The sequence below is a fragment of the Amblyomma maculatum genome, chromosome 1 (genome assembly GCF_055883805.1).
Source record: "Amblyomma maculatum isolate TAMU_Amacu chromosome 1, ASM5588380v1, whole genome shotgun sequence".
Taxonomy (NCBI): domain Eukaryota; kingdom Metazoa; phylum Arthropoda; class Arachnida; order Ixodida; family Ixodidae; genus Amblyomma; species Amblyomma maculatum.
Window position 1 is genome coordinate 409237430 of NC_139344.1, and position 14374 is coordinate 409251803.

Genomic DNA, 14374 nt, shown 5'->3' on the forward strand with positions numbered 1-14374 from the left:
GGGAACAACGATGACCTTCAGGAACGCAGATGCAAGGAAGCAGCCCCCCCCCCCCCCCCCCCCCCAAAAAAAAAAATGAATATCGATTAGTAGATGGCAGCAGCTAAAAACTTAAACTCGGAAAGGGTTAATAAAAGGCCATTTATATTATTGGGCATAACTGTAGCTGCAGATCTTTTCTGGCCTGCGAAGGTAGGAATATAAAGTGCGGAGCCCTGCCGTTGCTCTTATTTGCAACACGATATGAAACCAAGCCACTTAGTGAAGAAAAATTCCTTAGCCAAACGAGGTGACATGAAACACGTAATTACGAACAACACTGTTGCAGAAAGCCATGAAAGAGCGATTGTTTAGTTCTGATTGGCAGAGAGATTAACATCCAAAGACTGCAGTCATTTTTTTCTGAAGTCAGGTTTATTAATAGAGAAAACTCCGCAAATACGAGAAGCTGCATCGCGACCGAGGAAAATTCCAGTCCCTATCCCAGCCAAGATTTGTTAGTTGGTTTTACTTACAACACTATTTCAACAAGAGCGGTAATTAGGTACTTTTAAAACTTCATGCCAGGGTGGCAAATGGTGTGTAGATATGGGAGTGCGAAGCTTTATATCTTCACGTGCCGGAGTAGCTCTACGCGAAGCTGGCTTCTGTAGAAACATTCAAAACCTGTGTCATTTGAGATTCTAGAACTATATATTAGTCTGATAGCATGAATTAACAGAGAGGTTTATACATCCAGAAGTTGTCGATCATATTTACTATAATAGTTATATACTATAAATTATACATGGCTTCCGTCTGCCTTGTTATATGTTATTCAGCTCCGAATGGTTTGCTATATTTGACTATGCTGACTTCACCCATCCCTCTCTTACCCATCACTTTTAAACCCCCTCCGCACTTCCCCCCAGTGCAGGGTAGCAAACCGGTTCCTTCTTCCGGTCAACCTCCCTGCCTTTCCTCTTCCTCCTCTTCTCCACCTCCTCTAAGACAGCTATGGGTACCACTGAAGAAATAACTGCGATCACAACTGTTACATTCCAGATCTGTGTGGTTGGATAGTGGCCATATAGGGACAGCACACTTGTTGGAGCAGATCATTTGGCTTTCGTAGCGTCTGTTGCATAACTACTTGAAATGGCTGCTTATATGTTTACTTGAACTGTTGGTTTCCGCCACAGTGCCTATTCTTTTTGCTTAAGCATTGTATAAGCTTAATACCAACATGCTCTCATGTGGACTGACTGCATTCAACATTGAAATGCGTTTGCAAACTACCTTTCTCTTCTAGCATTCGGTTCCTCATTGCTAATAATACTGGTTATGTAATCGCATCTGTAAGTTCTGGCTTCGTGAATGATCACTTTGAAATCATTTTGTATCTTCGTTAATACCGGTGAAATTAACCGCAGAGCACAAAAAAATAATGATATTATTTACCTTTATGTGAATCTCTAGAATGGACATTATTTGCGCCCAATTTGGTCCTAGAAACTAGTGCTATACAGGTTGCAGAAAATAATTAAGTGATTACAAATACATTTAAGCCACGTATAAAGGATCTGATTCAGTGGTTATTATAACCACTAAAAAGTAACTGAAGAGTAACAATAATTATTACCTTATTATCTCGTTATTTTCCTTGGAAAACGTTTCGATATCATAGTTGCTAGATTTTTTTTTTTTGCACCGCTCTCTCAATTCATTCACTGGGGGTAAGCATAGTAGTATAAGGCATGAACAGCTTACGCACCAGCCCGTGCACAAAACACTGTCGCAACGTTGATACTTTGAAAAGAACATTTGCTTTGCGCGCTTTTTCGAGATATACATACGCGTCTTCATGCTCTTTATAGAAACTGCCGAGTAGGATGCAGTGGGATAGGACTTCAGGCACCATGTGACAGTATAAGGCCTTCATAGAAAGCGTACGCCTGAGGTTCTTCAGGCAGCAACTGCCGTAGGAGACGACGGAGACCCAGTTGTGGCCGATACAACACCACACGAGACGCTCCTCGGCAGGCGGCCCGTTGTAGCTCTGTCAGGATTGAAACTTTTCCACTGATTGTAATTTGCCGTCAAGTAGAAGTTCTCAGTGTTGCACCGTTGGATCCATGTTTTTTTTCTTCCTTTTTCAAGAATCAAGCAATTATGAGATATTAATCACAGAAATAAATTGCATTATTCAAAGTATTACTAAATAATAAGTAATCAGTTAATAGTATAACTATATAAAATATAATTCATTAGAAGTAATATATTATTTGTAACGTAAAACTCTGATAGTCAGTTAAGAATGCAAATCATTCAGTGCTTCAAGACCAAATGCAGCTTTTTTCTTCACAATTATCTTCTTGAGTGCTAACTGTTGGCCGCAATGTTATATATGAACAAATCTTTCATAGAAACCATATTTTCAGCACAATTCGTTAAAGCTAGCAGAACCCTATGTTATCTACATATAAACCTGATTTCCTTGCTTCATTTTCAGTAAGTTCTTTCGTATATTATTGCTAAATTAGGGCCGATACGAGGTGTATGCCCAGTTCGGATCTCTTTAAGCATGTCAACTGCTAGTCAGACTGGCGTGCTACATTCTGCTCTTCTCTCCGTCTTCTTTTTTTTTCCCTTAGGACATGCATCAGTTAAAACTGAGTCGTACTAGAAGAAATAATGACTGAGTCCCATTTCCCACGTGCAGGTTCAAGGAGGACGAGGAGCTGCGCATCTTCACTCAGGACCCGAACCTCGAGGGCCTCATCTTGGTGGGCAACAACACGCTCTGGGTTCGCGAGATGGACGTCTCCCTGCGCGGAAACTACACCTGCCGCCTGTCCAGTGGATCGGCCATCCGCGACCTGCACTTCAAGATCAGTTACGCGGGACCAGCCATTGTCAAGCCGCCCTGCGAAATAGGTGAGCCCCGTACGCCACGCGCTGCACACGACGCATGGATGCCAAAGCTGGCGCTATCTTAGGGATAGATATATGCAGGTGCGTACAGTAAGTACTATGCAGCAGTAATTCGCGCTCTTACAAACCAAACAAGACTGCAAGAAGGACAGTTAAAACCCCATGCAGATCACGGCACTCAGTTTACCATTAGAAATGTAGGTGAAGCTGTAAATGTAAGCTGTAGGCAACTCACTAGCATGGTAATATCAGCATGCTCTGACCTGCTGAACCGCATTTCTAAGGCCTCTCCTTTCTCATTGCGACCAGACATACCCCTTTCATGCACCTTTATGGGCGCAGTAACTCCCGTACTTTCTCAGCAGACTACACCTAGCCGTTAAAGAGAGCAAACACTTTGCGGGAATAGAATTGATTCCTTAAAATGCTCGCTTTTAACCTGAGCAGTAGATTCCCGTGTAAATCAATATAATTACTTCTATAAGCACCTTTGCCTAGTGCATTGAAAGCCTTCATTGCACCAATACTATCCAGGTCATGCGAAATGCAACGATAGCGGGCTTGAGATAAGGTCAACGCGGACAGAAACGTTACAACGCTGCTCGGGCAGCGTAAGCTAGCATGCCCGAGGGTTCTACGCTGTGAAGCGGCTCATACGGTCCGACACGACGTCGAAAGCAAGAAATCAAGGCCCTTTTATATTATTATCGGTTTGATCTAAGTGCCCGCATTGAGCTGCGCTGGCTGCTGAACCACCAGGTTGCAGTGCAAGCAGCGCGGCCAGAGAGCGTGTCTGAGCAGCGGCATACAGCCTCTCCTCTTGCGCTCTACGCAGAGTCTAGCTCTGCTTTTACCCCGCGACTCTGCGCGCACCTCCTAGCTTATTCGCGGAGAATGCAAACACATCAACATTCTGCGGAACCCTGAATACGGCACTGACACCATTGGCTGAAAATTTACTGGACGAAGTTTCTATCGAACGGCTAAGTGTCTCTGGTGCAGGCACCTTGCTCGCTGAGGCTGAGTTGGCGGATTCAATTTCGACCGCAGCGACAGCATTATGTTGGACGCCAAATACGTGAAAAGTCTCGCGTTTAGGTACCGGCGTATGTTTAGTTACTCCTGGCTGTCGAAATCAACCTGAGGCCGTCACTAAGACATATTCCGCAGCTATAACTGCGGTTTTGAAGCGTAGGATAAAGTTAATAACTTATGATGTTTATTAATAACACGACCGCAAACAATTCACCAAAAATATATTTTCTAAGCGAAAGTCAGCTTAACGCCCATCACACAAAGAGTCAAAGTTTTTAGTTTTTGCCTATGGTTCTATACATACGTATTATTTAACGCAATATATATTCATGTATTATTTGTTGAGTGTTTTTCCACTATGTCTCATTTGCATTATTTCAGCGAAAAGTAGCCTGTGTATATCGCTGCCTCATAATTTGTGTGCACAGTTAACTTCTGAAGGTATTCACAAAATTTTCAACTGCATTTTTTATAAGAGGCTTCCCGTTCTTGCTTTCTGTAAATGGTGTCATGGGGTCACAATCTGCATTGTAGAGGTCTTTATCTTGACCTTCTGTATTACATGCGAATCGAAATTGTGAAAGGAAAGATAGACGAAAGAAAGAAGGAAACAGCAAATAAATATAAATAAAGAAAGAGAATTACCTTATTCAGTATCCTATATTGTCTTCATTAATATTAGGTCAGATACGACCTCGCTCCGCTATTAACAAACTATACCTTTACAATTTTCAGGGGCTAGTTTCTTTACAAAGTAAGCAGTTTCAAAAACGTCGTCCACAAAAACGCACCTAAACAACAAAACGTATCAGAGAGAGAATTAGTCGTAGTATTTTTATTTTCGTTTCGCGTTCAACGCTGTCCGAGGTCTGCTGATTTATCTGCAAAGTGCTATCGCATCAAATGCCATGATATATATCTATTCAGTGACCGCTTATCTAATTAGGACCATGCCTGTCCTGTGGTTTTCATATTCCTGATACACGGGCGTTCGAAATTTTTTCAAACCGAATGCCATTCCATTCGACTATTTAACATGTCCTGTTACACGGCACTCTTCGAAAATATTCGTTCGAATAACATTTCGGTCGGCTGAGGACGACTGGAAATTCTAGACTTCGAAATGCCTTCGCCTTTACTCTCGCACCCATCGTTTTGTCACCGTTTGTTCGAGCACGAGTATTCAAGATTTAATACGTTCTTTAAATTATCAAAATCTCAATGCCTACTGCGTTTATTACAAGAAATGTTTAGCGCAGAGCTGTTTTTCAAATAAATTCACCGGATATACTTATGTAACTGTAACAGAAACTATAGAAATCCCAACAACAACTTCCAGTGCCCAGATTATTCCCAATTAAAGCAACGCATTTAGCGTATAAATAAAACAGCACCTTAATTGAGAAGTATTTAATAAGCAATAAAATATTTCTGCCATAGTTACGGAAACAAAACTTGACACTAGCAGCGCCCCTCTCAGCTAGCGACAGGAAGCTGAAGGTTTCGAATGTGTTTGCTAATTCTCGCACAACACTGCCAGAGTATGTCAAGTCCGTATGGCATTCAAAATTTGATATCTGGACTAGAATCTCAAAGCGCCCATGTATCAGGTGGTAATAGGGCCCCTTATGGTCATTAGTACCGAGGATCGTTCCTGATGTGCTTCTTCTGTTTAAATCACTAAGATTTTAGAACTAAATCGTGATAGTTTATGCTTGTGTAGGCGAGCATTTTAGACATGTACCTGCGTGTTCCTTTCAGAATCGAAAGTCCACATCATCTTCGGAGGTCCGCGACACCAAAATGTTTTCACCTGTATAACATCTGCCCTAGAAAGGGCGAGGTGCGAGCTTTGTTCGTTCGGTATCGCCTGATGTTGCCCTTTTTTAACCAACGACAGATGCTGTTATTAGAAGTCGGCTCCTACTTTTTTGTTCTGCATTGCTGCGGCTGACACGGACTTTCGATTCATTTCCGCTAAGGGGAAAAATTTAGCCCAGTACGTAATATGCAGTCGTTGCACAGAATGTGCTTTTATGTATAAAAGTTTATAGCAAAAACGAGCAAGTGCTTTAGCAGTGAAATGGCGCCTCTGAAGCGAGGCGTCAGTCTGTGGTTGTGTCGCTGAGTGCCCTCTACTACGATGGCGTGCAGTGCAGCGGAAGGTTCCCCAGGACACGAGCTTCACGCGCGGGGAGACGGTCCTTCTGCCGTGCGAGACGAGCGGGGCGCACGTGGCCACCCACTGGACGCGCAACGGAGCCCAACTGCGCACCGGCGTGGACCGTGTCACCATCCTGCCCATCGGCTTCCTCACCATCAACGACTCGAGGCCCGAGGACAGCGGCGTCTATGCGTGCGTCGCCACCGACGTGGCCAAGAACTGCTCGCGGTCCTTCTCTGCCGCCGTGGCCGTCATGCCCAAGTCAAGACTGCAAGAAGGTCAGCACCTCAGCCTGCCGCCGTCCGCGAACGTCAGCGCCGCCACTTTTCGCCGGCCAGAGAAATAAAGCGTACACTCTCCCGCCATCCAGAGCGGTACCTCTGAGCCTGTTGCTTGCGGGGCACCAAAAGTGGGGCCTGCGCGAGGGGAATAGGTGGTCTTTAGGTCATTGTCTTGAGAACCGGCGAGATATATTAAGCATAAAGCATTTGGACGAGTGATGATACCTGGGACTTGCAGAAGGCACCCTGTGCACAGGGAGCTTAATATCGCGGAGAAATATGCGAATTACCGATGGCTGTTTAACTGACATGTGATTTACTTTGCTGATGTCCTAGACATCATGCTCACGGCTGCAGACATCTCTCGGCAGTGCAACATCCCCAAGCATTTATAAATGACTGCCACATGGGGCTCTAACAGTTGAAGTTACCTCATGAAGTGTTACCTCTAACATCCCCTTTCTCATCAATGTCGGCATTTTAAGTCGCTTATATATCGCCGCCAATAGACTGTCTAGCCGGTTTCGCCCTGCAAACTCAAATTAAAGTTCCTTATGTGTTCATGATTTTGTATTTTGCATGTCTTGTCGAAAGCCAGGCTGGATCACATTGCGCTGCGCAGCATAGCAATTTGCTGCTACATATTTTTTTATTTCGTCTAGAGACACGGTTAGAACACTGTACCGTTGTTTCTCGAGGGAAACTTCTCCATCCTTGTTTTTGTTCAGGAGGCCAATGCATTTTCTCTTGACTCTTTCTTAGTTTTGTGCTAGGCTTTATTTTATAGTGGACCTTTTTAGAAAAAAAAGGCAGTTTGGGTGTCAACATAACATGTATAAATTTGTGCAGTGGGCATAAGCGCATGGGATGGAACATAAATGTTACCGGCATGGAGGTTGAGCGCATTCTCTTCAGTTCTTTGAATAAAGCTTGAAAAGACATGCAATTGTCGATAAAATTGATAAATTGACCCCAAAGCTGTTCCTGGTTCTTCGGTACATCGGAAATAAATTCAAAATTTGATAAAGTAGTATTTCCTGGCCAGGAGAGCACTTTATTTGTTCTTGCCTGTTGCCTGTTTCAAATACAGTACAGGTTGCCATCAAAGTTTGAAAACAGTTCCTTTGTAAACGGCACAGTATTTTCCAAATAAGCGCCGAGCAATTGGCAGGATGTCGTCTACAGAGTTTATATCTAGCAAGAAGAGTCCTTGAAATGAGACGCGAGAAGAGGGGAGGGTTTTACTCTTATGTGTCAAGTTATAGCAGGCCACAACTTCATAGCCAGAGGCTGTGTGTACATTGCGCTTTGTGAAGATTCCTCTTTTAAAATGATTCCACGCCCTTAACCCTCAAGTCTTCACGCATAATAGGGGCAAAAATTATTTGTATAAATGTACGCAAATCTACTCAGTGGTCACGCGTAAGTCTAGGATGCGTACTTCTTGAACACAGCATAACATTCCTGCAGGGTGTAGATGTAATAGCTCTAATTTTTATTTCTTTATTAAGTGTTAAATTATCAATTTTTTTTGTCTATTACCATGCGCCCATTTGCTGAATTCATTGCTACACTTTATTGGGTGTCTTTTTTATCCTCCGAGAAATCAAGGGAGGCCACAAAGGGGATTTCCGGATATATCGAGCTCACGTAAAGAAATTCTGGTTACTTACTTGGTTCATTCGTACTCGCGTCATTAAAAAATCCCTGTGAGCACGGGTATGTTAAGGCTTACTAATAATGTGTGACGGCCAAGCGGTGTAACGCTCAGAGATGTGGATAAACTTTACCTGGATATGTCCGTACTCGGTACCCAAAACGTTGTAGTCTGGGTTCCGTGTAGAATACGTTCATCCCATTTCTGTGAAGGCTCCTTTGTGCCAGCCTTGCGCATATCATTCGGGAATTGGCTTCTCGACAGACTGAGTTCTAACCATACGCATGCACTGCAACTTTAACCCAAAAAGATCCGGACAGACTAACGCAAACTGCGTGACTATAAGCAAAGAAGCTTCCTCGAAAAATGCATAATCTCCAGCATTCGCACATCGAGCGCATAAGGGTACGTGACAATGAGCTGCCACAGGGAGCAGTTCCACGGCATAAGAAAAGAACGCTTTCACCCTGGCGCCAATGTTGAGATCAAGGTTCTTGTCTTAATTCGCCGATAGAATGCGAGTCACCGTAATGAAGTGTAGCGGGGCTTCGCAGTGTCACGGAGTACACCGCACGGGATGGCGTCGGGCAGTTAACAAGATGGGTGCGGGAATCCGATTCGTGTCCCAGCACTGCAGTTACACTTGAGATGATCCGTGCAGCCTGCCTCGTTGCACTACGGCGGCTGTGCACTTGGCGCACGAGCTCGGCTCACTCCAGCTAACCTTGCGTCTGCGTATCGCAGTGTGCGGCCGCGTGGACCTGGACAAGGCGAACGCGCCCGCCGAGCGGATCTCCGGCGGACACGACGCGCCCAGAGGAGCCCATCCCTGGCAGGTAGGGACGGCCTTTTTATCGTCCGCTTGCGACGCTCGCAGCGACTCCGCCGGCGTTTCTGGCACCAGAACCGGCGGGCACCGGCGGGGCATGGCCCCTTACTCGCCACGCCGCCGCTAAAGAGCTATCTCGGTAGCCGCATCGGACACCGCCGCTTCACCCCTTCGCCGCAGGAATCGGGCAGGAAAAAACTCCTCGACCCGTTTCGCAACGCATGGTTTTTTCTGAGAATTGTCGGCGCGTGATTAAACGCGGCTGCCAGGATGGTAAACACACCGGCCTTCGGTCGGTGAGCTCTTCGTTTGGTCCTTTGCTTTTTTTTTTTTGGCAGCTTAACACCCGCCCCCCGCATTCGTTCAGAGACTCAGCTTGTGGGTCTTGCATACCGTCAGTGACCTTTTCCTCCCAGTGCTCGGTCGATTTATATATTACGGAGTTCGAAGCTTCTACGCACTTGTGTGTAGTTTAAGCTGGCACTCCTACAGGCACCGGCACTCGAAGTAATACGATGTGCACGAAGGCTGTTTCTGTTTTGAGACTGTGACGTTCGAGATCAGCTATAGCTACGCGCTCCTAGACCTAACTGCGCTCCCATACGCTCGTAACGACGTAACAAGCAAAACGAAGATCCATTCCCCATTTTCCTAAGCGCTCGCAAGTCACGACTGCTCGCGGAAATTCTAGTCTTCTTCGAGATCGGCTCTGTTGGTGCCAATGCATTGCCATTTTCTTCAAAGGTCCTCAGCACGCCGAAAAACCTCATACTCAAGCAACTTATCTCTTCTCCCACTCTCGGCGCAAGAATGCATTACCGGCTGAAACATTATTTCCCCCGTTCCGTTGAACCTCGTTCAGCCGTAATGCGAGACGCCCACAGCCTTCAAAGCACTTCAGCAGGGCTGTCCTAAAGTCACGCACCTTTCAAAGTAGCTGGCAGGCCAGCTGTAAATAAATGTTCTGTCCCGAAACGCACAAATTTACAGCGACGAAGCCTTGCATTACGCTAGTCTCGCATCCTGTTGTGAATAACACTACAGTATGATCCTTGGGCAGTTGCACGGGTCTTCGACATTGGTTCCCCATACTCTCATGTTTATGTATTGGACTCTATAGAGAGTAAAAACGGTGTGGATCTCTTTTTTTGTTTTTCTAATATCGTTTTTGCCTCCGGCAGAAAAATTTTAGCGCTGCTTGTCTGAAGACTGGGAGTGGAAAGATGCTATTTGAAGGAACAGAAAAACTTATCGGTAAACAACTCAATTTCCCTGTGATAAAAAAGGGGAACACACGCCGAACAAATTATATCATCATCATAATTATCATCATAGCTTTTATTTCCATCGTAGAGATAAAAATTTCTGGAACTTCCTCGGCCGATACCAAATGGAATAGAAACAGGTTTCCAAAATATACGAATGCAATCTGCAAAGAGAAAGAGGAAAATGACGTGATGGTTAGTGATGACGACGGAAAGTTTGGCACGCGTTTTTTTCTGTAACTTTTTTTTAACAGCAGGCAGGGAAAACGGGCAGAAAAGTGTCTCCCGTGACGGATAGATATTACACTGAATTTTATGTGTCGTTTGAGAAGAAAACAGGAAATGCGCGATGTCGTGCATGCAATAAACCAGGAAATGCTCTAAAGCAGTCTTCATTCAAAATGTAAAACCACAAATTGTCTCTATGCTGCGTTGTGAAAAGACTTCCAGATTTGACGTTGCAGCGAAAAGAAGAAAATCGTACAAAGCTCGCACTCTGCAACGTGTGGATGAAATGAATGAAAATGATGTGAGGCACAGTCTCCACAGATAGTGTTCATAATGTTCCCTGAACAGTGTTTCACAATATCTCATTCTATATGCAATGCCTATTGTTTCTTGTTTCTAAACCCGGAGATTTCAGTGCCCGTTAACCATGAATATTCCTTTAAAAGCTCGGCATCAGCAAAGGCGCTAGAGTTTCGTACAGTAGTTTCTCACGCTACGCACCGAAATGAACAAAGGCAGCCGAGTGTACCGTTAAGACAAGTGGCTGACTCCACGTCAATAGATAGAAGGATGGATTTACTGAAAGAAAAAGGCAGAGAGGTTGGCCGGAATAATTCAAATCTGGCCTGCTACTCTGCACTCACACTGCACTCTGCATTCTCTGAATGCAGAATGCACTCAATGCACTCTGCATTCCACGTCAAGGTTGGAATGCAGCAATATAAGAATGTATAGAATGCCCTGGATGGCGATTCCCGTTAATTCAGTGAGTTAATTAGCGCTACAGGTGAACAAATCTTGCCGACTGCAGTTTTAAGCTTGTGTTAATCGTATTGATGCTCTCTCACTTATGACTTGCATGTTCACGAGCTTTAAACGACCTGCTTTGGCAGTGGGCTCTTGCTTGCCCATTTCCTGAGCGTGCTATAGAGCAGTGCAAAATATGATTGAACAGGAAGAAATGTTCGGTGTTGTATTCGCCACATACTCGCACGCTGTTTTCATTGCGTCAGATGAATGTTCGTCTGTTTGCGCGTTCATTTCTTTCGCAACGTTAGTGTGTTATACTCACATCTGATTTATTTTAGAAGATTTATTTTGCATGTGGGACATGCGATCCGTGTCTTTGCCTTGTTACGTCCGCGTTACTGTTGTATCTATATTTGATTGTTCATCTACATTTCATTGTTCACAATATTGGTTCCGACAGGGCTGATAGTATGTCGGATCAATAAACGCAAGGCAAGTTCCTGAGACGGTATTCCGTGAGACGCTCTCCTTCTTAATGAAGGTAATACGGCGTCAGACAGACTATTGCTGACTTTTGAGGAATAATGCACTACACAGCAGGTTAGGAAGGCCCTTTTGCAGGAAGGCTACATTGCGGAGCAAGATAGCCGCGCAACATCTTCTTAAAGGTATTCGCCAAACTATCGGGTGCTACTCACATTTCTAAGAGACGAGAATACCTCCATCAGTTCTTATCGAGTACATGTCACCAGATTTCCGCAAAGTGTGGATGGAGAACACAAGAATTTGCTTTTTTCAATACCAGATCTTCCCGTAACCTTCCGCTTTCAAATTTTCATTTTTGTTCTTTCTGCAACCAAAATAAAAGCACGTAAGCTGGAAGAGCAGCGTACGGCGATTATCAAGTTTCTTGTAGTGATACATTTCTTTCAAACTTTCTATTTTTGTGCTGTTCCCAGTTTTTCTCGTTTTTTTTCGAGCCTGTTCAGAGGTGAATTTTTGGTATATGTCATTCAAACGCTGGCACACATCTCCCATACTGACGATGAAATCACTGTTCTTATGCATACTGCACACAGCCAAGATGTGCAGAAATGCAGAACATATAAAGATAAAAACATGTGCGAAACATTATGGACCGTTTTTAAGAGACTGCTCATCACAGAACCGCATACACCTAACATCACCACAGTGAAGCATACTCTTAGCCTAATCCCTACATTTACGGCAAATTAACTGTTTGCCTTCAAGTGACGCTGCGTGTGACTTCAGCATGACTACTGTCATTACTTTGGTTTGTGTTGTATAAGTAGATCGCTTTGTTGAGATCGATGTGCGTTGTCTAGTACACTGTATTTTGTTCAGCCTGCTCGATCAAAGCATGTGGGCCACGATTTTATTTATTTAATATTTTTACCACGATGGCCTGAAGGCTTTTATTAAGAAAAACGCTAGAACCATACTAATCTACGATGAAGAAGGCTAAATGAACAAAATTGCCGAACCTTCAATATAGAAATGAAGAAAGTGAAGGTAGGTATAAAAACACATAAAATAGAATGGTAAAACAAGACAAACAAAGCAGCAAAACGCAAGCCAAGATGGGTACAAGAATACATGTCACCAGAAAACAACGTTCAAGAGGTAAGCTGTAAAAAAATAGTCGCCAACAATCGGAAATATGCAAAAGCGGCGTTTACTTCGCATACTTGTTCGATATTTAGGGTTATTTCGTACTTCTCATGGGTTGGAGAGTATAAGAAAATTAAAGAGAGATGCGACACAATGTGACATGGTGGCGGTAGAGCCTCGCAAACAAGTAGACGGTGAAGAGCCTTCCAAACCAATCTTTTTCATTTGGGTGACTTGTATCCGCAAAGAACAAAGCAACACGGTTGCATCCAGCCACGAAGCCGTCACGAAGCATTTCGTTCATTTCATCCTCGATGGAATTTTCTCGCAGACCTACATGGTAGGGGCTACGGTGGACTTGGCAATCGTCATTTATCAGACTTTTTATTATGACAGACAGCACTGGGTTTAACCTCAGAAAAGAGTACGGACGTACTATTGTATGATCCAGGTCAGGGTTCTATTGATGTCAGAGGGCGAGTTTCCTTATTCTTTGCATGACTGACGTTAACCTGCACATTCAGGCGCGTGGTCTTGAGTTAGCATCTCATCTGCGGGCTAGGTGGAAAGTACAAAGGCGTCTCGAATGTCGGTTAGCTCACCCAGAAAAGCAATTGTCCTGCCTTTGTTGGGGGTCGGCGTTTTTGGCTCACTTTTGTCAAAAGCACCTGAGAATAGTCTTCCTTGAAAAAGGTAATCTTTCTTCCGATATCAGGTTATCGGGCCAGAGCCACTTCTGTTCGCCTGCAGTTGTCTTCGGTAAAGTAGCTAGGCGCTCACTGGACGATGAAATTGGCCAATTTTTAATGCTGACATCATCATCATTCATGATACTCGGGAGCGCGTGGTGCATCACAATGGACATTGAAGATAAGGTTTGCTGCTCCGAAAGTGTGATAGCTTGGAACGAAGGTAATGATCTCTTGATGTTCTGTGATTCCCTGCCCAAGATTACGTTGTGGGAACACTGCTGAAGGACTACGGCGGTCGTGATGTAGACGCATCCGTTGATATTTACTCGTGCCAAAGGCGCTACAAGGTGACCTTCAGCGATGCGGATTTGTGGGCCATCCCAAGCATTCATGACTGCATTTCTGCATCTCAGTGGCAACGGATCCGCTGTTGACGAAGTGTGCGGCTGCCACGTCGACCAAGGCGGTTACCGTGCGAATGTCGCTTTAGGGTCGACGATTCTCCCCTTGAATTGCGTACTGATCTCGAGGTTGATACAGCGTGCTTTAAGGAAATCCCCTAAGTTAGAGATGAATTTCTGATAAGGGAGTGGTTATTCATTAGCGGCCACCTAAGTGCTGCCACTGATAGGAAAGATATATGCAGCTTTCACAGAAGCATCGTAGTCGAAGAAACCTTCTCTCTGGTCCGGGTTTCAAGCCCGGAACTGTCCGGAACAGTTCCTCTAGCCACTTAACTAACCAGGACGGCGAACGAACCAGATTGAAGTACGACAGTGCATTGATCAACAACTCTAAATAGGAAAAGTATTCATCAGTTCACTCTGAACTCTTTTATTTGATCTGTTGACCGTCCTGGTCAGCTAAAACGGTAGAGCGCCAGCCCCGGACGTGCTGTAGTGCCGGGTTCTACCTCCAAAAACGTGAG

General features: G+C 44.5%; 1 protein-coding gene across 1 annotated transcript in view; it reads left to right on the top strand.

Moving 5' to 3' along the window:
* LOC146208902 (mannan-binding lectin serine protease 1-like) overlaps nt 1–14374 on the top strand; it is a 72893-nt gene that overhangs the window by 48110 nt on the left and 10409 nt on the right. Inside the window, exons 8-10 of the mRNA XM_084596394.1 lie at nt 2702–2916; nt 6103–6390; nt 8795–8886. Coding sequence (XP_084452520.1) covers nt 2702–2916; nt 6103–6390; nt 8795–8886 — 595 coding nt within the window. The remainder of the gene's footprint in view (nt 1–2701; nt 2917–6102; nt 6391–8794; nt 8887–14374) is intronic.